The 23,890-nt window shown below is 35.8% G+C and overlaps 1 protein-coding gene across 9 annotated transcripts in view; it reads right to left on the bottom strand.

Moving 5' to 3' along the window:
- Positions 1-23,890, bottom strand: part of LOC101743927 (brain tumor protein) — a 486,142-nt gene that overhangs the window by 43,607 nt on the left and 418,645 nt on the right. The window contains exon 1 of one of the 9 annotated variants that reach the window (XM_021347498.3): positions 17,300-17,528. The exons of 7 other annotated variants lie outside the window; for them this stretch is intronic. In XM_021347498.3, the coding sequence (XP_021203173.1) occupies positions 17,300-17,322 (23 nt within the window). In that variant the 5' untranslated portion in view covers positions 17,323-17,528. Of the gene's footprint in view, positions 1-2,505; positions 2,532-17,299; positions 17,529-23,890 lie in introns of those variants that run through there. One more of the 9 variants, XM_062672158.1, reaches the window with a different exon arrangement.

The raw sequence follows: 23,890 nt of genomic DNA, 5'->3' as shown, positions 1-23,890 counted from the left end.
AACCATAGACTACATTACGTTTAGCTGTCAGTTGCGTTTTTTTATTCCATATCAGTTGCGTTTTGTTATGCCACGTTTTATGTTTTATGGGAACGTGATAAAAAGTATCATATGTCCTTTTCCTGGTTCTAAGCTACCTCCTCACCAATTTTCAGCCAAATCCGTTCAGCCGTTCTTGAGTTATAAATAGTGTAACTAACACGACTTTCTTTTATATATATAGATAATTTGTTGAAAATCATTTGTTTCATAATTTGTTGTAAGTTCTTGAGACAACCTTTGTCTGTAACCAAGGTTAGTCATTATTACCATTCTCTTTTAGTTTGGACCACAACGACTAAGTCCCTTCAAGGTACCTGCCAGTGTTAGCTCCCCAGGAGGGCAGGACCTTTATGCTTTACCTGTCTCCAATATATCGGAGTGTGGATTTATTTATTTGCCGTTGTAGCGAACATTCCATTTACTTTTCATAACACAGGATTTGGGTACCGGTTTTCTTATAAAGATTTTAATAGGTTTGGCTTTTTTTTCACCGTATAAAGCTCGAGTGTCCCGAGAAGTTATTAATTTCGTCACGTAGAACTAGGCAAACTAAATTTTTTTATTTTTTTTATTGCCTAGATGTGTGGACGAGCTCACAGCCCACATGATATTAAGTGGTTACCGGAACCCATAGACATCTATAACGTAAATGCCGCCACACACCTTGAGATATGAGTTCTAAGGTCTCAGTATAGTTGCAACGGCTGACCCACCCTTCAAACCGAAAAGCATTACTGCTTCACGGCAGAAATAGGCAGGACCTACCCGTGCGGACGCACAAGAGGTCCTGCCACCAGTAATTACGCAAATTATAATTTTCTGGGTTTGATTTTTATTACACGATGTTATTCCTTCACCGTGGAAGTCAATCGTGAGCATTTGTTGAGTACGTATTTCATTAGAAAAATTGGTACCCACCTGCGGGATTCGAACACCGTTGCATCGCTCAACACGAATGCACCGGACGTCTTATCCTTTAGGCCACGACGACTTCAATATATTATAACGTTTCGTTAATTTTCTTGATTGGCCGGCGCTTTATCTACAGGACGAAAGCCAATAAGAAGTTAAACAAAAGAGAGTTTTAATAAAACTTTTGGTGTTCCAAACATGCGCCCCGAATCAACTCATTCTACTTAAACAAACTTATTTTTGCTTCGGGTAAACAAAACAAATCCGAAAAACTTCGGTTCACGAACGAACTCCGCCTTCGAACAATAACGGAAGAATGTTCTCGAATATTTCAGTATTTACTTAATTTCGAAATTTAATTAACAGATAATCGAAAGCCCGATAAGAGCCTTAGAGCTTGTAAATCTGCGAACAGATTTTTGTTTGTTTTATAACGCGACGACGTGTATAAATTTATAAAGATTCTGTCTGAAGTTCCGGTCGAGTGAGATCTAACGATTACATATCGACGCTTAAAGGGCAAACGTGACTAAGCGACAATAACTGCTTTGTACATAAATAATAGGCAATAACGATATTCGATGCGCAAAAAAAATATATTTCTAGGTCTATTAAAATCATTTCAATCCGACAGCTACTAGCTAGATTCTACTACAGCTAGATTCGTTAAAATAAATTTTATTTTCAGGTATTTCAACTTTAAATTAGTCTACTGTAAAGTTCACGCATCGTCGCTTAGTCACGTTTGCCTTTCAAGCGTCGATATACACATAATAAACAACAACTACACAGTAAGAAAACTATTTAAGAACAAATTGGTATGTGTCATTCCGTGTATTTCTATATTGGTAGATGGCACCGATCACCTGATGTTAGTTAAGATAGCAAATTTAAACTAAAAATTGTCACTAACTCACCTATTTCTTCCACGAAGCATTAATGCATTACGGTTTGAAGAGCACATGGTATATTGTGTATGTCTGGTCATTATTTCACGTCTCAAAGTTGACAAGCGCGTTGTGATGTCTATGAGCTCCGGTAACCACTCAACGGCAAGTGGCCGGATAACTAGTCCGCCTTGGACCCAGAAAATTTCGCGTAAGTAAAAATTCATTAATAATAATAAATGACTTGATCAACATTTGTCGAATGAAACTAAGTCTTTTCACTCAAGATTCTTGACTAGACTTCTTCTAAGAGTGGCCCCTTGCCGATTCAGATTTATAATCAGATTTTTAACGGCCGTCTGGTTTAGTGGTAAGTGACATGGTCACTACACAAGGGGATCGCGGGTTCGAATCCCGCCAAGGGAAGATATTTGTTTGATAAATATAAAATGTCTTTTCCAGGGTTATGGATGTATATTAAATACATGTATGTCTATAATAAAAATCTTACATTTATTTCCATTATCTGGTACAACACAAGTTCTTCACGAACTTAGTATGGGGCCAGTTAACGTGGCGTGATTGTTAGTAAATATTTATTTATTTATATTTATAATTGTAAAATTCATTTAAGTGCGTAGTGTGTTTTCGTTATTTTACTTACAGTTTACAATTAGGCGATGTGACGTACTTACCTGTAAAAAGAAAACAATTATTAAATAAATCAAAATTTTAAGTGTCGATAATTATATTGCTTTTTTTTTTCTAAATACGGATTGATGGGATGATTGACTCATCGTTTGGCGTTTTTTTAGTAACTTTCCCCATCATCCCAGTTTTGAATCATAAAGTATAGGTATAAATTTTATCGTAGCAGAGGCTGCGTTATTTAAGCCAGAACCCAATGCTGCTTGCGAAAAACCTAGAATAATTTTATTGTCGGGGTTCACAGCAGTAAGCAAGAAATTAATTAGGGGCGAAAGACTATTTGGTTTAAGCGACATATCTCCTAATACGCGACATTTATCTTTGCAATTAAAAGTTCCGTTTTATTTACTATTAGTATCAACAATTAGATGTTTTTAATTGAACTTCAATTAAGTTTGTCCCATTAAAATTGATGAAGAAGTTTTTATTTATTTATAATGGGTTTTTTTTTTCAAATTTCAAACTTCAAATGGCTCTCCTTGTAAAGTTACAAAAATGTTGCTTAAACCAAATGATCTTTCACCCCTCGATATAGATTTTGTATCTTAAGTAAAACGAATTAAAGATGACTTTAAAAAATAGATCCCAATTCAACTAAACGTAATGCTTGCTGTAAATCCCCAATATAAATAAGTCTTAACAAAACCAAAAAAATGTACAGCGTTCGTAATCTTTCCACGAATCCTTTTGTATTGTATTCCGTTGAACAAATATTGGAGCAAACATAATATTCGGCTGATACGTGGTAACAAAAATATTTATCAGTTTTTATAAAGACACACAGTTTTAATATTTCTTTTTTTTACGAAAAATAAGTTTATTAAAATCAAATCTTTTTTTTTTTTTCTTCTTTATACAATTTTAATTTGTAAGTGTTTGAAAGAACATTTTCAGTGAAAATATAGTCGCCTCTCGCTAATAAACTGAAAGGTTTGGCGAGTTCATAATTTTAAGTTGTGTGTTTGTAAGGTATTACTGGAAATAAAATGAAACTTGTTTTAAAAGCTCGTTCAGCTTAAAATATAACTTCGTACGTACAAACTTGAAAAGATTCATAAATTATGGATATCATTCAAACGCATGTTTCGTAGCACCGCGACACGGATCGTATAGGAAAAGTCTTATCTTCACGAAAATAATTCATTAAGCAAGGTTTAATAAATCACAAAATTAACAGATTTTTTTTGATATAGACGCACGTAATACCGATTTCTGGCGTGGCGACGCATGCCGTGGCGACGCGTCGCCATGCGCAATAGACTGTGCGATTCTCTCCCACTCGATCCGGCGTTAAGCCATCTCTCGCTACACTGAGCTCGGATAGTGTATACAGTGTTGTTTACTCAATGAAGTAGGAAACCTATGGAAATGAAACGTCAACCAAAATTTCGTGCCACTGTGACGTCATCTGGCCACAAAACATGGCGGCTTTAGTGCTGTACAAAAGATTTCAATGTTATCAGGTTTTATCGATAAACGTTCTTGGCTCATTTTATTTTAAATATTGTTGAGTATTATTTATTTGTAGAATTTATACTTTAATGGGAAGTAAGTAGGTATATTGTTATGTGCAAATATGATATGATTTAGATGGGTGAAATCTAAGACAAGTTCGTCCTTCGAATTTGCCAAGTAAACGATATGATGATTTTTAAAAGTTGCTACACTGATTTTATAAAGTTGTCGTTTGTCGCAAAACATAAAGATATGGCGTAGTTCAAAGCCATCAGCCCATTACTAGCATGCTAAATGTTATCGTATTTTGAGTACGTGTTTTTCTTAGACTATAACAATCTATTTTAATTGTTTTGCTGACTCTAAAGTCCGTAACATACTACCGCAGCGCACCCCAAGGAAGGTGCGCCGCACCATTTGAATCACTTTCGCTTGAGAGTGATTCAAATTTTAAACTTATCAAGGGACCGCGTGAAAAAAAAACACCTACAGAACATTTATTCATTAATTACAAACGTCATTCCTTGTGACTTCCTCTCTAAAATCACTTAATTATTAAATATTTAACAAATTTACAATAGTGTTTTACTCACTGCGGAATAAAACTATTTTATTTAAATGGTTCCGAAGAGATTTTGTCGGTAGCCTTTTTCCCGAAATATCTAAACAGAATGTCTAAATATGTTTTGATGACATATTTTAAAGTGGTATTTATGATTAGTGTCATGATCAATAGATTCCGACCGAAAAATGGATTTTTCGGATGAGGGCTCCATAATGAATTTAAATACATATAGATAATAGTTTTAGGGCATCGACTTTCTTGAGATCCTATAAAATACGTTTTAATTATTATTTTTGTATGTTTTAAGCATGATAAATTATGAAATTTTATATAATCAATCATATTAAATCGATATCAAAGTTAATAAATAATATACAACCCAAAACAGACGGCCGAACTGACGTGACAATGACATTTGGCGCGCTAAACATGGCGGATTTTCGGCCTCATTAGACGGAGACGGAGATATTTACGTATATTCATGTTTCATTTTATGTACGCACTGAAATACTGTTATATTGTTTTCCTGCGAGTTAAAGTGCTGAGTAAGAACGAGATAGATATATGTTTATGTATGTGCCTTCAAAATGGGTGCTATTTATATAAGCAATTGTACATATAGAACAATATGTCGTGTCCCTACTATATAGGTCTATGTGTTTACTACAGTACACATAACCTGTGTTTTACTTGAAAACAAATTATTTTTTCGTAATATTTTATTTGATCATTATGACATATGAGTCGTCTATTATCAAAGGTGGCAATCTGTGCATTTGGACAAAAAAAAATTATTGATATGTCAATACAGATTGATTTGAATATAATCGTCTCCTTCAAAGAATACGGTTCAAAACCTGCATTAAATAAAGGTTAATAGTTAACCTGTTATTTATCTAAGATGTCGTTCCGAAGAGTTTTGTGACTGCCAATGGAATACAACGTCAATAATTCGTTTTTCTGATTTACCAATCATTGTCCAAAAGTCAGATTGCCGGCTTTGATAATAGTCGACTCATATTTAGTTCCTATCACAATCTGTTCTTTTCTTTCACATTTTTTTTGTGCGTCAACATAACGAAATCATTTGATCCAATATTGGAACAAACATGGGAGTCGGCAAACAATTGTGAATGTCAAATAGTCCCCAATCGAGACACGAGAAAGCCGTTTCGAGGTTTAAGAGTTTCAGAGTAAGCAGAATTAAGGGTTGCGAAATAAGGGCAAGCACAACTCTATAACGAAATATACTTTTTATTTTCGTTGTATCTATTTGTCCGTGTGTCACAGCTGTAACACTATCAAATATAAGTATTGCCCTAAAATATATGAATTTTAGAAGGTAATATAAACTATGAACTGCTTCACAATTGTGAGTTTTATTGTTTAAGCGCATGAGCTCACTGTTCATCTAATGTTAAGCGGTTAATGAAGTCACACGACCTGATCGTGTAAGTAGTAAGTAGTCCTTCTAAATAGATGCGATTTAAAGTGAAAAAAGTCAACGGCACGTGCGTACATGGATATGCGTATGCTTAGATATGAAAACAATAGGTGTGTTTTTTCATTATATTGGTCACTAATTAGTAAGGTACTCGTTTTTGAAATCATAAAAGTGTTGAACACTTTGGATAAACGAAAAAAATCATGTTGATACTTTAAGGGACGAACTTAGATTTTTATGTAACTGTAGATATACGACAAAGGGAAGATCTTCCCCCTTTTTTCCTACCTAAGCCTTGAGAGGCTATTTCAGCGTGACCTTAACTAATAGGTGAGCTCGCGGGGCTCAAATTGACGATATTGCTAACACGAATCCTAGCAAGAGCCGTGCTTCGCAGAGTCTACCACCGGATCGGAAACGCGACCCACTGAGAAGATCCGGCGAGAAACTCAGTAGGCTATTGTAGGAACTCAGTAGACTTCAATGAAGTCCATAGAAGAACGAAACACGAGTTCGCTTTATTTTAGAACATGTTCAAAACTAACACGACAGTTTTTTTGTATAGCAGTGTCTAAGATTCGTCAGCCATAGACGAAACCTCCAAAGGATGCTCTCTGAGCCTTTGAATAAAACATCTCATAATATAATCTATGCCGTTCCCAGACGTCTCTCATTGTGGACGAAATTGAATTTCTCCCTGTACCTTATCTTAGGCATTCACGAATATAGTTTGACTAGACCCTTGGAGGTGTCGCAAATCGAATGAAACTTCGCACGAATTCTAGACAAAAGGTGTCATACGAATCAATAGTGAAATAGTATTCTTGTTATTCGAGTTGATGTTTTGAAATTGCTTGATTCGGTGATTCTGTTGATTGATAACATAATAATATGTCGCACCTTTTCTATTAAATATAGGTTTCATGCTTCAGTGATTAAATAGTAAACATTACGTACTTTACGTCAGTCGGAAACAAAAAAAAACCGAAGCCTCGATACGCCTTGACACTTTAGCTAAAGTAATATTTTTAATAAATCCTTAAAAACCTTAATTATTAATAGAGTAATCATTTTAATAAATTATTACTTAGCGTGGTATAGACATGTGATGCGTAGAAAGGAGATGTATGGAAATGGTAGTGCAAAGTAGAGGGGGAAGAGGTCGACCGAAGAAAACATGAATGGAGTGAATGACGATATGAGAGAGAGGAGTGAGTGTTGAAATGACGGCTGATAGAAGAGAATGGAAGAAAAAAAATAGCTGTGACGACCCCACCTAGTGGGATAAGGTGGAGAAAATAAAAAAGAAGATTTATAGTTTTATTGAGTACCTAGCTTTAAGGAAAGCCCTATTTAAGTAACAAACACTCTGTTTGATAAAACTGTGGTCCTGATGTTCATTACTAAGTCTATGGCATATTGCTGACGTCCATAAGCGAAGATGACAACTAACTATCAGATACGTAGTATGCTCATCTGTCAACAATGGTTATAAAGGAAAATTGGAACGAAATTGCTGACGGAAAGGCCATTACAGTGAAACCAACCCGTGCCGCGATCATATGTCAAATAAGCAATTACATAGTAACTGTTTGAATTATGTGCTATAAAGTCATGTTTGGATAGATGAGTCACTCGCGCCCAGTTTTAGGAGCGGTTTGGCCAAACATTAGTGGAGGGCGATAATGTGGGGCACACTTGTTGCTGTGCCCAATTATTTGTAGATTCTTTTTCACTTATGTTTTATGTATATTTGAATATAGTGTTATGTTTTTTTTTAAATATTTATTTCATTAACTTAATGCACAGAAGTACAATGGCGGACTTAATGCCTGAGGCATTCTTTACCAGTCAACCAAGGGTGGTGTAGAGAATCCTGTGGTAGGTGCATTACTTAATGTGAAAATAACCAAACTGATAATAATACTTCATACCTATACAAACACATACACGGTATATACTTATATATATCATCGCATACAACAACGTACACAATATTATATCATGATAATAATATAAAATTTACACATACATCTATATATAATCTCTATCATATATTCGTATATTCACATACATATTCATATACACATATATTTAGCGTCATGTTTTAATTAGATTCGAAAGTAACGCGCTGCCATCAATCAGAAATTCTAAATAAACATCCCTTGAGTTATGTATACTTCAAAAACAAAAAACAACGGTCAATGCCCTAGTTCGTGCTTTCAGCCCCTATTTTTAGTGAGAAGCTTCCGGTCAATATAATGTTAGGTGATTCTTGAAGATAACGCCGTATTGTGATACATCGCATCTGAGGCTAAGTTTTTTTTATTTTTCTACCTAATCTGATAGCCTTGAGAGGCTATTTCAGCGAAACCTTAACTAGTAAGTGAGCTCACGGGGCTCAAACCTGACGACGTTGCTAACACGAACCCTAGCAAAAGCCGTGCTTCGCTGAATCTACCACCGGATCGGAAACGCGACCCACTGAGAAGATCCGGCGAGAAACTCAGTGGGCTGTGTCTGAGAGTTAGTTTACTCGTCGAGCCCTTCGTCGCAAGCGACGGGTTCGACGAGAACGGTGACCGGTGCTTGAAGTACCTAATAGCACCGTTAGTGGATCGGGAGGATCCGAAATGACGTGTTTGGGGCGACGTCGACTGCTTTCCATTAAAGAATGGATTCCCAAGGATTGAGATAAGAACAGCTTCAATTCAAGGGCATGAGAGGCAGACTGATGCCATGAACACACTTCGGATGGTCAAAATCAAGGTCACGGTTTCTGTGAAGGCTAATAAGGCTGTAATAAATGTGGATAAACAAAAATTTGTCTAACTTCGAATTATTAACACATAATGTAACCTCAATTTGTTTTAATTCTTTTTTTTTGTTTTTTTTTTAGCTTAATTAATTATTATTATTTTATTATTTTATAAATAGTTTATCTGTATTTTTTCAGTGAGAAATTGTTAGTTTTAATTCTATAAATATTGTAATATCAATTCTACGTGTATAGGTAGATGCTTATTTCTGTTTCATTAATGTACAATTTTTAATAAGAAATGAGTTTTCGTCTAAATAAAAACTATTAATTATCATTTCCTAACATCGATGTTTCTTTTCGATAAATTCGATAGGTTTCCAAGCAATTACACGGAAACTACTATAAAAAATTCTAAAATATCATCATCGTTATCCTGCCCTTCTCCTAGTCACCTGGGGTCGGCGCAACATGTTTTCTCCTTCCACACTCTTCTATCATATATCATTTTTTCGCTCACTCCCTTCTTACCCATATTGTCTTTCACGCAATCCATCCATTTCTTCTTAGGTCTACCTACCTCTTCCTCTATGTCCTTCTACATTCATAGTTAGCATTCTCTTACCAACCTCATTTTCATTTCGTCTCATCACATGTCCATACCATCCCGAACGCGCACTTCTCAGCTTCTCTGCCACAGGTGCCACTTTCAGACTTCCTCTAACATATTCATTCCGTATTCTATCCATTCTCGTTACTCCACACATCCATCGCAACATTCGCATCTCTGCTGCATGCAATCGCCTTGCAATCGCCAATCGTAATGCAATAAAAAATTCTAAAATAAATAATTCATATTCGAATCATGGCAGTTCTTCGTATAATGGCGAACGAATTAAATTCGATTGCTAAAGGGAGTGTGAAACGTGATCGTAAATGGCGCGAACTTGATAATTTATCTACAAGAATCGATTACATATCGATTACGAGACGGCACGGATTTAGAGACGGGCCATAAAATTTCATTGAGCGTTTGCGTATTAAAAAAAAATCAGACGACGCCGATATATTTTATCCTAATACATCCGCCGTTACCGAATACAGGCCTGTACTAGGACCATATAAATAGATGGATGTAGATAATGTGAACGCGGCCCCACGGTCGGATTGTTATCATCGTAATCTAGCGCTCGGCGAATTGAAAAACTTATATGAAGCGTAACTTTGAATTATCGTTTTGTTCGTTACGAGAAAGTTCCGTACGCGCCTCGATAATTCCACGATATTCGGGTTCAATTTTCGAATTATTATTTGAACGAAATTATTATGAATATTATTATGATGTGTGTAGGTATGTGTAGGCTTCTCGAATTGTCATTGGGCGCGTTCCTCGGCTTCTCTCATCCAGCAGTGGACTGCTATAGGCTGATGATGATGATATGTATGTATAGTTTTCATTTTTCGATTTGCAAAATTCTTTCTTTTTTTTCTTTATATACATTTTAGAGTTCTGTATTTATTGTATTGTATAATAATGAAAAGAAATTTGGACATTTCGCTTTTATTTAGCGCATTCAATGTTATTATGAAAATATCATGTATGATTAAAAATTATAGATTTGTTGCCAATGGCTAAATATAGACGTTCAATTCGTTATATTTTTTTTAATTTTTAAAACATAGCTGCCACAATTTATGGCCTTTCATAAATATTTTTTGTTTTCGCTAAATCTGTCCGAGAACAACGTGCGAATAATTCAATGACATTTTCTTAAATATTTTATATTAAAAACACTCCGGTTATTAATCATTAGAGGCGGATACATACCACCACCTCCCATTTCTACCGCACAGCCATTAGCGATGCAATTTGAAAGGGGACGTCCGTAATGCAATTGAGGTTTCGACCTCACGTCTCAAGGTGCGTTGCAGCAAGGTCTATGGGCTAGTCAGACAATCTAGATCGATAAAAAATCCTAGCGAGACTATCAAAATCTCGAGTTCGGTCATCGCATAGTATTAAAGGCGGTATTTTTGGTGAGCACAGAAAAAAAAAAGTGAACATATATGGGACGTTTTAAAGGCACACATGAAATTAGCGTTTTCTTATCTATGTCGTAAATCATCATACCACACGTTTTTTACTTCTTTACAAAGGTTTTTTTTTTCGTTTCTACCTAGACTCGCGATTTCATTTTTGGACGTGCTCAGACGTTCATCCACGTTCGAGATTTTAGATAAAACGGAGGGGACACAGTATTTAAATTGTGCTCCGTAACCGATTTTCCGAGACCCCCCACAGTGACGTTAGTCGTTTGACATTAACGATAATTCACATTATTCTGTATTACATGAATTTAGTTCAGTATTTAAGGCGGGTCAAGTTAAGTCGGCTAAGTCGGAGCCGAGCGTTTTCGGGGTTCATTAATTACTTTTTTTTTTTTAACGTTATACAGGAAAAGGGGGGTGGTTAGGCTTTCGAGTTTTGTTTGTCCAAAAGCTTTCAAGTCGACTGTCACTTTTTATTAACATGCTTTTTTATTCACATATTTCTTTTATTTTTACTTATTTAATTGACAATTTTAAAATGTTCGGTCAAATTGTCGTAGGCGGTGGATATCTATGGGCTTCGGTAAAACCTTAACACCGCATGAGTCGTGAGCTTGTCAAAGTATCTAGTGCCGTAAATCAACTCTATTTTTAGGAATATGACAATCGGGTTTTGAACACAATGAATATTCAAGGTGAAAATAAAGTTATTGCTATTTAGCTACCTCCAATTCAATACAAGACCTACAATTTTCAAGGACGGTTAACAATGAGTAAATAACGCGTCATAAATCTGAGCCAGGCCAAATTTCTATTTACAATATTGTTTCGATCCTATTTAGTAGAATATTAGGTCGTAAACGCCAACAAAACAGAAATACTTATACGATACATACCCTACGTTCGTCATTGTAATATAGGTACTTTAAACAAATCAACCCGATTTTGTAGGTAAATCTAGACTATTATCGAGTCGCGCGCTTCAGCTCTTACAAAAGGGTTGTTACGTGACGTGTTCGCGTTTAGAAGTGATTAATATTCGACGCAGCAAGACCGCAGTTTTATATTCTGTAATTGGCGTAACTTTAGAAGAGCCGTGGATTACTAAGCAATCGACATGTACATTTGGATTGTTCCAATTGTGAAGAAACTTCTTTTTTGGGTTCTCAAATAGTTTGTTCCGTGTTTACTCCGGAAAAACCAACCGATTTGGCAAGTCGTCGTGGTCTAAAGGATTAGATGATATACTGATATTGAGCGATGCGACTAAGCCCATGTTAAAATCCCTCTGGCAGGTACAACCTTGACGAATGACTCCTGCAATGAATGAATCATGTAATAAAAATTGTAGCCTTTTTTATTGCCCTTGTAGGCAGACGAGGACACGGCCCACCTGATGGTGAGTGGTTACCGTCGCCCATGGACTTCAGCAATGCCAAGAGAAAAGGCTAGCCGCTGCCTACCGAGCCTATCCATTGCCGAGTCTATCCATTGCTCGCTTGTCGCAATTAAATTGGGATCAATGAAAAAGATACTACCTTCAAAATCTTAAAATTCGTCTGACCGTCAAATGATAGCAATTTACTCTCCCTGATTTCACTGTCTCGGTGCAGGCTGGCTACGTGCCAAAACATAGGTTGGCCATTTAAAAGGATCTTAGCGGAATTAAAAGGTTCAACCTTGAAGAGATCCTTTTCGTTTGGTTTTCAATCAAGTCAAATTATTTCTCGGAAGTCTCTTTATATATTTTCTAGAAATAAGTTGTAGATATATGTATTCATAATGGCGAACAAGTTTATTTTATTTTATATTATTGCTTAGATGGGTGGACGAGCTCACGGCCCACCTGTGATGGTAAGAGGCAGAAATAGGCAGGGTGGTGATATCTACCCGTGCGGACTCACAAGAGGTCCTACCACCAGTAACTACGTAAATAAAGTGTACCTTTGTAGATAATTTTGCTTCCTGCATCTGAATAAGGATGTTACAGGCTTCTGATGATATACATTATGCAGGTTTGGTTTTATTAGCGATGTTTTCTTTTTTTATTGTTTCATCCCTAACATTTACTGACGGCTTACAATAAAAAGTTTATGTATATTATATTTTTTGATACCAAAAATGTATCTGCCTTACGCTTTCTACTTCGCCTCGCTTAGAGGAATAACAACTGTGGTCGAAATGTTGCTTGGTGTCTTCAATCAGGCGTTTGAATACAATTGTTTTATTTTTAGCTTACCACCTTAAGCATTAAGGCTTATCCTCCTACGCCTTGCGTCATATTCTTCAATGATCTTAATGCCGTCTTTATCACTCTCTAGCACGATCTATCTCAATCTGTTCCTTTCCATTTATAGTCTTAGACCTTACCAATATTTCATAACAAGCAACGCGGTGAGCGGCCAATCACAATCAAAGATAATTTAATTTTGAAAATCGAAACACACAAACCGTTACAGAGCGCGCCATCTTGATTTTGTTAAAAAGTCAAGAGACCCTTTTCTAAGAATACACCTGACCGTGTGAATTCGTAGTCAAATAGGGGAATACTCATAGGGGATCGTAGAAATATTTCGAGCCAGAAACCAAAAAGCAAGCGAATATGACTTTAATAGCCTCATATTTCTCACATTTATTCTCAAGCTAAGTCTTTAAGAACACGTCGATGATTTTACGGTTGAATTTCCCGTGGAACTCTTAAGTGTGTGTTTAATAGTTTTAACGGTTTCGTAACTCTATTGTAAATGATACTAATTTGTGTACGTAGTTGTATTTTCTTTGATTCCGGTGAGAATTTGAAGTCTTTTGTTGCGCAGAGGTCGTTACTTGATTTAATGTCATTGAACTTTTATTATACATATGTGTGTATAATTTCGCAGTTATATCGAAGAGTGTTCTATTGTACTTACAATTTTTTTTATATGGTATATTTTTTATAGTGATGTTTTTCGGGAAAGCGTTGTGAAATATATGGGAAGATGTTACTCCAATGCAATATATACTGATCCCAGGCTACGTAACCATGACGTAGGGCTCTGAGATTATCTTCTCCCCGGTGACAGGATGTTGTATAAGTTTATACATTTTTTTATTGCTTAGATGGGTGGAGGAGCTCACAGTCCACCTGGTGTTAAGTGGTTACTGGAGCCCATAGACATCTACAACGTAAATGTCGCCAATCACCTTGAGACATGAGTTCTAAGGTCTCAGTATTGTTATCGTCATTTTTAGAGCTAAAAACTCGAAACTTATTTTTGAGGCTGTGGATTCGATATAAATAAATATTACCATAACCTTAAACATCAAAATAACAAACAGGCTATCTATATATATAAAAATGAATTGCTGTTCGTTAGTCTCGCTAAAACTCGAGAACGGCCGGACACCGATTTGGCTAATTTTGGTCTTGAATTATTTGTGGAAGTTCAGAGAAGGTTTAAAAGGTAGATAAATATGAAAATGCTCGGAATTAAATTAAAAAACAATTTTATTTTCCCTTTGATGTGTCCCCCGTCCGACGGATTCCTTTTGTCTGTTTTAAGTTTATTTTATACAAAAGTTTAGGCTTTTTATTTATCGATTGAGGCACTACGAAGTCTGCCGGGTCAGCTAGTAATTTATAAAAATATAGTGTGTATTACCGAAAATATAACGATAACGGATATTAAGTAAGAAGGAAAAAATCTGCTATCTGCGAGCTATTTTTGTGTGCGCCGGAAGTATTTGAATTACAAGTATATTATTATATTGTAAATGGAAGTGTTTTTCTCAAATAGTCCTTCAAAAAAGCCCATTACACCATATAATCTGTTTATTTGTAAGCCATTCTCGTCAAAATAGTGAACCATAACATGTATAAGAAGAGGAAAGATTAGGTTTTGTTGTTTTTTGTTTTTTACGTTGTATTTTTATTGTTTTTGTTACTGTGAGGACCAGATTTGTATAAAAGATAATATATAAAACAATAATACATTACATTTCTCCAAGCGAAACAAGGGTAAGTCGCTAGTATGAATTTTCTAACATTAGACGCATAATAGTTAAATGAAAACGATAAGTCAATGGCTTGTTTGTAAAAAAATACTAACGTAAATCTGGCTAATCAGTTTCTTAGGTTATTATAGTTCACTAGCGGCCCGCTCCGGCTCCGCTCGGGTCTTTAACAAAAATTTCAACGATATTTGACGTTGTTTTATTTTTTTAAATAAAAGAACACTTATTGCGGCATAACTATAATAGTTAGACATATGCTGTCGCGACACTTTTTGTAAATAATAATGCGTTCTACAAAGTCGTTGTACATTGTTTTATTCTATCATCAATAGTTTTCGCGATGTAAAGAATATTATAGGTCATTTTTTTACACCTTGGGTTACATTATTGGAGTTTTGGTAAGGATCCCTAATTTTTTCAAAAAAGATTATATATAGCCTATGTCACTCGGGAAAAGTGTAGCTTCCAAACAGTGAAAGAATTTTTCAAATCGGTTCACTAGTTTCGGAGCCTATTCAATACAAACAAACAAATCTTTCCTCTTTATAATATTAAGTATAGAAGTATAGATATATAGATTTCACCCCAAATTATGCCACGCCTTATAAATTTGAATTTCGCATTTAATAAGTTTTTTTTTTTTTTATCCGAGTAATTACCAACGTCGGAAATCGTAAAGTAAATCGCAACCTAATGACTACCGACCATACGCCAATCTATTTATAATCCCCCGGCCAGTGTCAGCGCGTTTCCATTTATCCGTTTATTAACCTTTTCAATCAATTAGCGCTTTATAGCTATATTGTAATGTGCATGTTAATTATGAACAGCCGGAGAGCCGTTTCTCAAATCAATTCTAGATCCGAACCGATTTGCCGAGCGTCACATCAAAACGCACGATGTTGTACGATTTTTTATCTTATGCGCAAACGTTAAGGGTGACGTTTGTCTGTTTGATTCGAGAGTCACGACCTTCTTTGTTCCGTGTAACCTTTAAAGGCGGAATGAGTCCTAAGCCTCATTAGGACAGAGACCGCGATTTAAAGGTTCTTGCATTAATTTGTTTGAAATGTTTTTTTAAATTTTAATTTTAATGTCAATATGAGTTTCATTTAAGTATTCCCGCCATTTGAATAACATTGAGTTTATGCACGATCGGGATCTCATTGTTGTTGTTTTTTTAATGTGGCAATTATCGTTCAAATATCGAAGGAGCCGTGGTCTAAGCGATAAGACAGCTCATGTACTTGTAGCGAGCGATACGACTTTGTTGATGTTCTAATCCCACAGGCGGGTATCAAATATTCTAATGAAAAAACGCACATATTATTATTATGTTCACAAAAGACTTCCATAGTGAAGGAATAATATGCAAAAATACATGATTGCAGAACAATTGAGACATGAACCTCAAATATAAAGGAGGGTGCTGGCATTCGCGTTATGATGGTCATACCCGATCCTGTAGACCGAATGGTAAACAGTCGACAACACGTCGTTACGGATCCTCCTGATCCATTAACGGTGCTTTTAGGTACCTCAAGCACCGGTCAGTTCTCGCCGAACCCGTCGCTGGCGACGAAGGGCTCGGCGAGTAAATGAACCCATAGACACAGTCCACTGAGTTTCTCGCCGGATCTTATCAGTGGGTCGCGATTCCGATCCCGTGGTAGATTCTGCGAAGCACTGCTCTTGCTAGGGCCAGTGTTAACAATACCTCTGATTTGAGCCCCGAGAGCTCACACGCTAGGGTAAAGCTGATATAGCTTCTTAAGGCTATCAGCATAGGTAGAAAAAAATTGTGATGCTCACGGGCTAACCACTTAACGGCGTAACTAACACGGTAGGCCGTGAGCTCGTTCACTCATCTGAGCAATATTATTTTTTACCGAAAACAACCTTACGTCTAATAACAAAAAGCTGAGCAAAAACAAAGGATATGTACCAATTAGTTTTCAAAGTCCGAGGCGCTTCTCACGGTAAGCCGAGACAAACTTCGGCCGGAACGGATTGATCACGTTTTTAAACTATCAAAGGCTGTTCCGATTCTCGATTACGGCCGTTGTGACGTAGGAACAGGCCTAAATTGTTACGTGACGTAACGAAGCCTTGAACAAGATACAATGCCAAAAAAAAACATGGTAACCGACACGCGACATTGACGGACCAACCACTTTTAAAAGTACGGACCGCCTTTGTCAACTGTCAAACTTGTGACCTTTTCGTTCTGAGCGAAATTAGTTTTTAATAATCAATAATAATTTTGTAATAGTGTGTGTGTGTTTTTTTAGTAATGACCGACTCATTCCGTTCGCGGTTCTTAGTTTAGAGCATCTGTTGAAACGGTTACATTTTGTTTTCGAATAAAGCCCCGGTCTTATTAACGTTATGAAACGGTGTCACAAATACGTTACTAAATTACTCTGAATAGTTACATAAGAGTAGTTTTAAGTAATACATAATCTTAATCCACAAGTTTCACTTACCAAAGCAAACCGAATCCGTGCATTAAAAAAATTAAATATGTTTTCTTCGTTTACTTATAAAAGACCTAAATTACGGAACACACACAAGAACAGTAATTTCAAAAAAGGAACTCACTTATTCTAAATTCGTACGTATAGTTAATAAAACAAACTAAGTAATTTTGGGAACAATGACTAGAATTCAAAAGCGCGCGGGAACACGACCGCTCGCGTCGACGGACGAATCATAACTGAATGCGAGGGTCATGTTTTCGAAAATAAAAAAAGTTGAGCCGCCGGTACAGGCACCCATACTTTACGGACGAGATCATTACAACAAAAAGAACCCTAAATATTATCGGTTCGAGCTAGTCGCTTCTCAAACTTGAACGCGCAGGTTTAATGCACTTTCCAGTACTCTTTATTATTCAGATATGGGGTCATTTAAGTTTACTAACTCTGGTTTTCCTTAGATACATCAGTACAAATCGAAGTAAATCGAAGTGTAAACTTTACAGAGTTTTTGTTAAATTTGACGACTTTAACTTTGTTTATTCTTAGCACGTTACTAGTATATTTTTACTTAGATCATTTATGTTGTTTGAATTCATGTTTAAGACGGATTTTGTGTTTACCAATATTATATTGTGAAACTAATGCATTGATGTAATAATGGCATTATAATTAGTCTTGAAAGAACTTGGATACGCGTGTATTTTATCAATTTTAACATTTAAAATTACGTAATAATTAAATCACTTCATGAAATTAAATTGGTTACTTAACCAACTGTTCGTGTTTATTTAGAAGATGCTACAAAAAAAAAAACATATTATATCGCTTTTTTCGTTCATTTATTCGTTTTTTTTTTATATATTTTTATTTAAGATATTTTGATGCAACTTTTTAGTCAACAATTTTAGCTATGCTTCTGATATTTCCAATATCTGAAGACTATTAGATCATGGTACTTATGGTAATGAGCAATCATTAATAACATATAAACAACCTGATGTAAGTTAAATGAATTTTCATTGACTCATAGTTTGTTTCATTGTATTATGTATTAATAAAATTTATTTATCTACCAATTTTTACATGCATTTATTTTTATATACATACGGTTTTGTGTTTGGCGAATTTACTTACATTTTAATGTTCTGACCGGTTTTCAAGGCGAACGGCCAGCGTTCATTGTACTCAATATTACGGACAGGCGAATAAAAATAAATAAATCTATATCATTAGATATAGCTTACGCAATGCTTTATCCGTTTATATACTTTTTACATTTTCTCACGTTCATCAATCAAATGTTCGGATTTAGGTACTATTCGTTTAAGATCAAATAGTAGAATTAATATTTATTTTAAAGGTTGTTTGGTGAGAAGATGAAAAGAAATGACTTGGAAAAAACATAATAAAACACATAAGTAGGATGTTGACATTAGAAATGTTGTTGGTGTATCTTCGATAAGTTTTTGATTTTCACTAAAAGCTTTGCTACAACAACTTGCTACTTTTTTTTACGACAAAGCATTTGAAACACTAAAAGTGTTAATAAAATTTATGAAACTAAAGGTTTTTTTTTAAACCAAATAAAATTTTATATCATGCGTATTATCATCACAAGTGTAATTTGATCATGATAAATCGTTACAAGTTATTCTTGTTAATAAAATATTCAATCAATAACTTGTTATCCTTATAATAATGCAATTTTATTCTTCCATCGTCGATGTCATTCATCAGCACGCGTTAAAGTCGTATTCAGTTCGAAAAATCTATTTTTTTTTTTATTAATAGATGGACGAGCTCATATCCGACCTGGTGTTAAGTGGTTACTGGAGCCCATAGACATCTGCGATGTAAATTCGCCACCCACCTTGAGATATAAGTTCTAAGGTTTCAGTATGATTACAACGGCTGCCCGCCCCACCCTTCAAACCGAAACGCATTACTGCTTCATGGAAGAAATAGGTAGGGTGGTGGTACCTACCCATGCGTACTCACAAGCGGTCCTACCACCAGTAAACTGTAACTGCCCTATCATTAAAGTCGCGACATAGTCACCACTCGCTTGAATTCCATCGTTTCACTCATTAGACCACGATATATTTAAATGATATGCAGGAAAATAATTATGAAATGAACCACGCTACAACGTGTGGAATTGTTTGGTCAAGAGGTTAGCGACGGAGTTGTGTAATACTTACAACACCAAGTTGAGGAAAAAAACAAAAAGCACACACTGTAAATATAAAATAAATATTGTTAGTAAATATATATATACTGTTTTAAATTACTTTTGAATAGGTATGCATACATATTTATAAAAATTACATAATTTTAACGGGCCGTTTAGATAGAAATATTTGTTAAAGACAATTTACTGCGATCTATTAACCTAGGTCAAGAATTCGAAAACTTATAGTTTCTCGACTTCCTGCATCAATATTATTTACTAGAATTGTTGTATTAAGATGTATTTTATTTTATTTATTTCTTTAATTCAAACTAAATTTGAGAACCGCTCGCCTGGGATTCAAGTTGTGTTGCAGCTGTCGTTCCTACACGCACATCGCGTGCGTGTGCGTTACATTTATTTGTATAAGTGTGAGTGTTTTCTGCAGGGGTGCCCAACAGCCATTTATATTGTTTCCGAGGGGGGCCTTTAATTGATTTTTCGATCGATACGCGTACTGTGACTCGTACCAAGTTCAAATAGATCTTATTATTATTACCGATTTTCATGCCTTCGACATTTAAAACGCCCAAATACATTGATTATTTAATGACAAAACAGAAATTGTATTTTATTTGATTTTTTTGCATTTTAAATATTATAATGTAACCAAATATGTGTGTATTTATTTATATGAGAGCGTTAAACTATTATTGCGTTCTTTATAATGAGATAAAATTTACTGAACAACAAAGGAATCGAGTGCCAACTGACAATTACAAGAAATCCAGGTAGAATTCGTTCCTTACGAAGCAAAAACTCGAGGTGAGTCACCGTTCTCCGAAGCGATTGTGATAAGAGACAGCCAAGCGATTTTCGTCGTTACGCAATCAGGATTAAGAGCGTTCTGTGTAGTTGCTAGGCTGTTCGAAACAGTCTGCCTAGATCAATTGATATGCTAAACGCGACAACGACTAGGAAATCAACAGCCAACGATGAAATACCAAGTTGTTGGTATAAAATGTATTTTTGTACGACTTTTACAATCATAGCTTTGATGAAATTAACGCGTTTTAAATGACAAGACTTTTCGGGAACCTTCTATAATTGGGTAAGCGGTATAGTTGACTACACTTTTTTATCAAAATGTTGCCACCCATAATTAGACGTACCGCAATTTTTTTTTTGCTTTGACGGTACTTATACAAACTTAAGCCCACTGAGTTTCTCGCCGGATCTTCTTAGTGGGTCGCGTTTCCGATCCGGTGGTAGATTCTGCGAAGCACTGCTCTTGCTAGGGCCAGTGTTAGCAACGTCGTTAGGTTTGAGCCCCGTGAGCTCACCTACTTGTTAGGTTCCGCTGGCATAGCCTCTCAAGGCTATCTAGCTTAGGTAGGAAAAAATAATATGGATCTCATAATCGCCTTTTACGACAGAACAAAGCCAAGTTCTATATTAGAATAATCTTAGTACAACAATCTCCTGTAACACAAGTTCTTTACGAACTTATCACGGGACCAGTTAACGTGGTGTGATTGTTAGTAAATATATTTATTTATTAAAAACTCAACAAACAACAAATTTGCTAAGCAGATAAAAATGTTTTATTAACCTACCCCTATTCAGTGCGTCACAGATGTAAAACCAGTGACTCTTGACCACCAGCTGTTTCCTTCGAGTCTAATTTACGTATCGCCATATGGTATTACGGTCATGCTGGTAAATTTAGGCATGAAATTTTTACGTGGGTCGGTAAAAGAATGTTTCAAATGAATAAATCATCGGCCGTCGGCTGATATCAGGTCTGCGGACTCTTAACACCAAGTTTATCTTGAACTCGTCCACCCACGTTGCGCCCGAGCTTACACCACTCTTCTTAGATGAACGATATGATGGCTGCCTTTTCAGGTATTATTGATGCGAGATCACAATCCGCCATTTATTAATGACTCACCGGAGTCCATGGACATCAGAAGGTCGACGCCATCATTAACTTTGAGAGAAACCTTCGATCGTTTGCATTACAGTTGTTAAAATGTTCAATTAGGTATCCACGGGTGATGATTCAGTTTCAATAGATTTTTGGTCAGTATAGTTTTTTCTATTTGATGACAAAGCTTTTGAGGAGTCAAAAAACAATAAACAAAGCCAGCGTATAATATACAGTTCATGTGAACATGCAACGCGTTGAGGTAGGCCGGATGTTTTAGCAATTATCTATAAATAGGTAACCGAAGGTATGATGCAGGACTGCATTCAGGCGACGGGTACTGGGGGCGATTTGCTGTATTCGCTCCTGAAAACGCGATCTTGGTGATGATTATGGAATCGTTTGTAATTATTTAATTACTGGTTTCCTTTTTTTTTGTGGTGAAAAATTATTTCATCATAGTCGGTTACTCTTGGCAGAGAAGTCGCCCATAGACACAGCCCATGAGTTTCTCGCGGTTACTCCCGGTTTGAGCCCCGTGAGGTCATCTATATGTCAAGGAGAAGCTGAAATAGCCTCTCAAGGCTATCAGTATAGATAGGGGGAAAAAAAAGAGATGTCGTGGTCATGTCGAATCCTTGTTTATTATAGGAATTATGGAGAACAGCTGTCAAGGCTATAATAAACAAGAAAAACCTATTTAGGTGATTTGAAATTTTAATGGAAATTCATCATCATCTATACGATTTAGCCCGGGCCAGAATGAGAATAATTCTGAAGGTTTCACTTCTAGCGCATGTGAGGAAACGTGCGTTTTTGCTACTATGTGAATCCTGATTGTTTTTTTTATTAAATAAATATTACAACGACATACTCATAACAGTTCTAGAGTTAATTAAAAAATAAAAAAAACTGCACCTTTTGAGATTTATTTCTTTGAGTCGATTCCGAAAAAAGAGCAAATTTTTTGTAAACTCATCAAAATAAATCTCTAGGATTTTAAACGTAACGAAACTCAAATTAAATACTTTGAGTAAAATCAAAGTGTAAAATTGCTGAACTTTAATTCTACAGTTGAAACGTTTTCAAATAAATCATTGAATAAACAGCTACGCGATTCAGGTTCAATAAAATTTGCCGCCGATACGAACGATGATAACTAACAAACAAACTTAAATTATTTTCAGTCTAGCGTCTTCGCAAATGCTTGTTTGAACAGATCAACTTAACCTTTGCCCGTGACCTCCTCGCTCCGACCCTGCTCCCATATACTACCAGAGGTCAACGGACCGGTGAACGACCCCACATGACTCGTCACATGGACAATATTTTTTTATTTATTTTTCAACTACCCACAAGTGTGTGATTCAGAGGCGAAGCGTTGACCCAGTTGGTTTCGAATTTCAAACCTTCGACGACGCAGTACACATCCTTTATACCTTTTTTTATATATATATATATATACATCTTTTAGGGCTGTGACACTCTTGATAAATGAAAAAATCGATGCGAAAAGTTTTCTTTTTCCAACATAAAACTGATTAACATCTTTTGTGTACATATTCACTACATTAGTTTGAATCAAACAGTCCGCCGATTTTTAGTGTTGGAGCTAGAGCTGATATGAACATGTAAATTCATTAATTTATTTATTTCAGCAGTTTTAAAGCTGCTGTACAGTTTAAAAATATGACAGGTTATGAGCGCTATGCGTTCTATCACACGTTGTGTTTTTTTTCAAAGGAATTAATGTGTTTGTTGAATAGTGCGGCCGTAGTAACAACATAATTGAGCCTCTTATCTTATGCTCCAATGTGGCTTTCACGACGTGGTACCGATCTTTGCGAGGCTGCAACGTACCCACCCTATCGTACCGCAGATGGATAGGAGAGTAAGTGCCATAGCTTCAGGGCAAAATCAACCATCTTTTGATATGAAACTCTTCTGGATTTAAACTTTATGTTTCTTTATTTCTTTTTTAAGGAAAAAGGGTTAGTCGACATCACAGGAGACCTACCTAGGACAAAGAATTAGTCTAACTATTCAAAGGGGGGAACGCTGCTAGTATCTTCGGAACAATGCCTAAAGGGACTCCTTTGAATAATATATTTTAGTTTTTATTACATTTTTTAAGGTTCTGATTTACGATTTAATTAATTGATATTATTATAAATGCGAAATTGAGTTTTTATCAACATTAACGCGAGCGAGGCAGTGGGTTAGAACTGGTATTTAATAATTAAGGCTTTAACTAAACGCGATCAGCGGGTTTTCCCGGGCAGGGCGGGTTAATAAATAATGCAGTTTCTTTTCAATGAATTTGTTGACATTTTACATTACTCGCAAAGGCGTTGGTCGGGCAAGCTTTGATCGGGAGGACTAAAAGTACTATCAACGTAAATTTAGTGACAATCAAAACCTTAATCTGACAGAATATTTTTTTTTCTTTTTCTTAGATGGGTGGACGAGCTCACAGCCCACCTGGTATTTGGTTACT

Source organism: Bombyx mori, chromosome 14, assembly GCF_030269925.1.
Source record: "Bombyx mori chromosome 14, ASM3026992v2".
In the NCBI taxonomy this organism is placed as follows: domain Eukaryota; kingdom Metazoa; phylum Arthropoda; class Insecta; order Lepidoptera; family Bombycidae; genus Bombyx; species Bombyx mori.
This window is presented reverse-complemented; position numbering and strand designations above follow the sequence as displayed.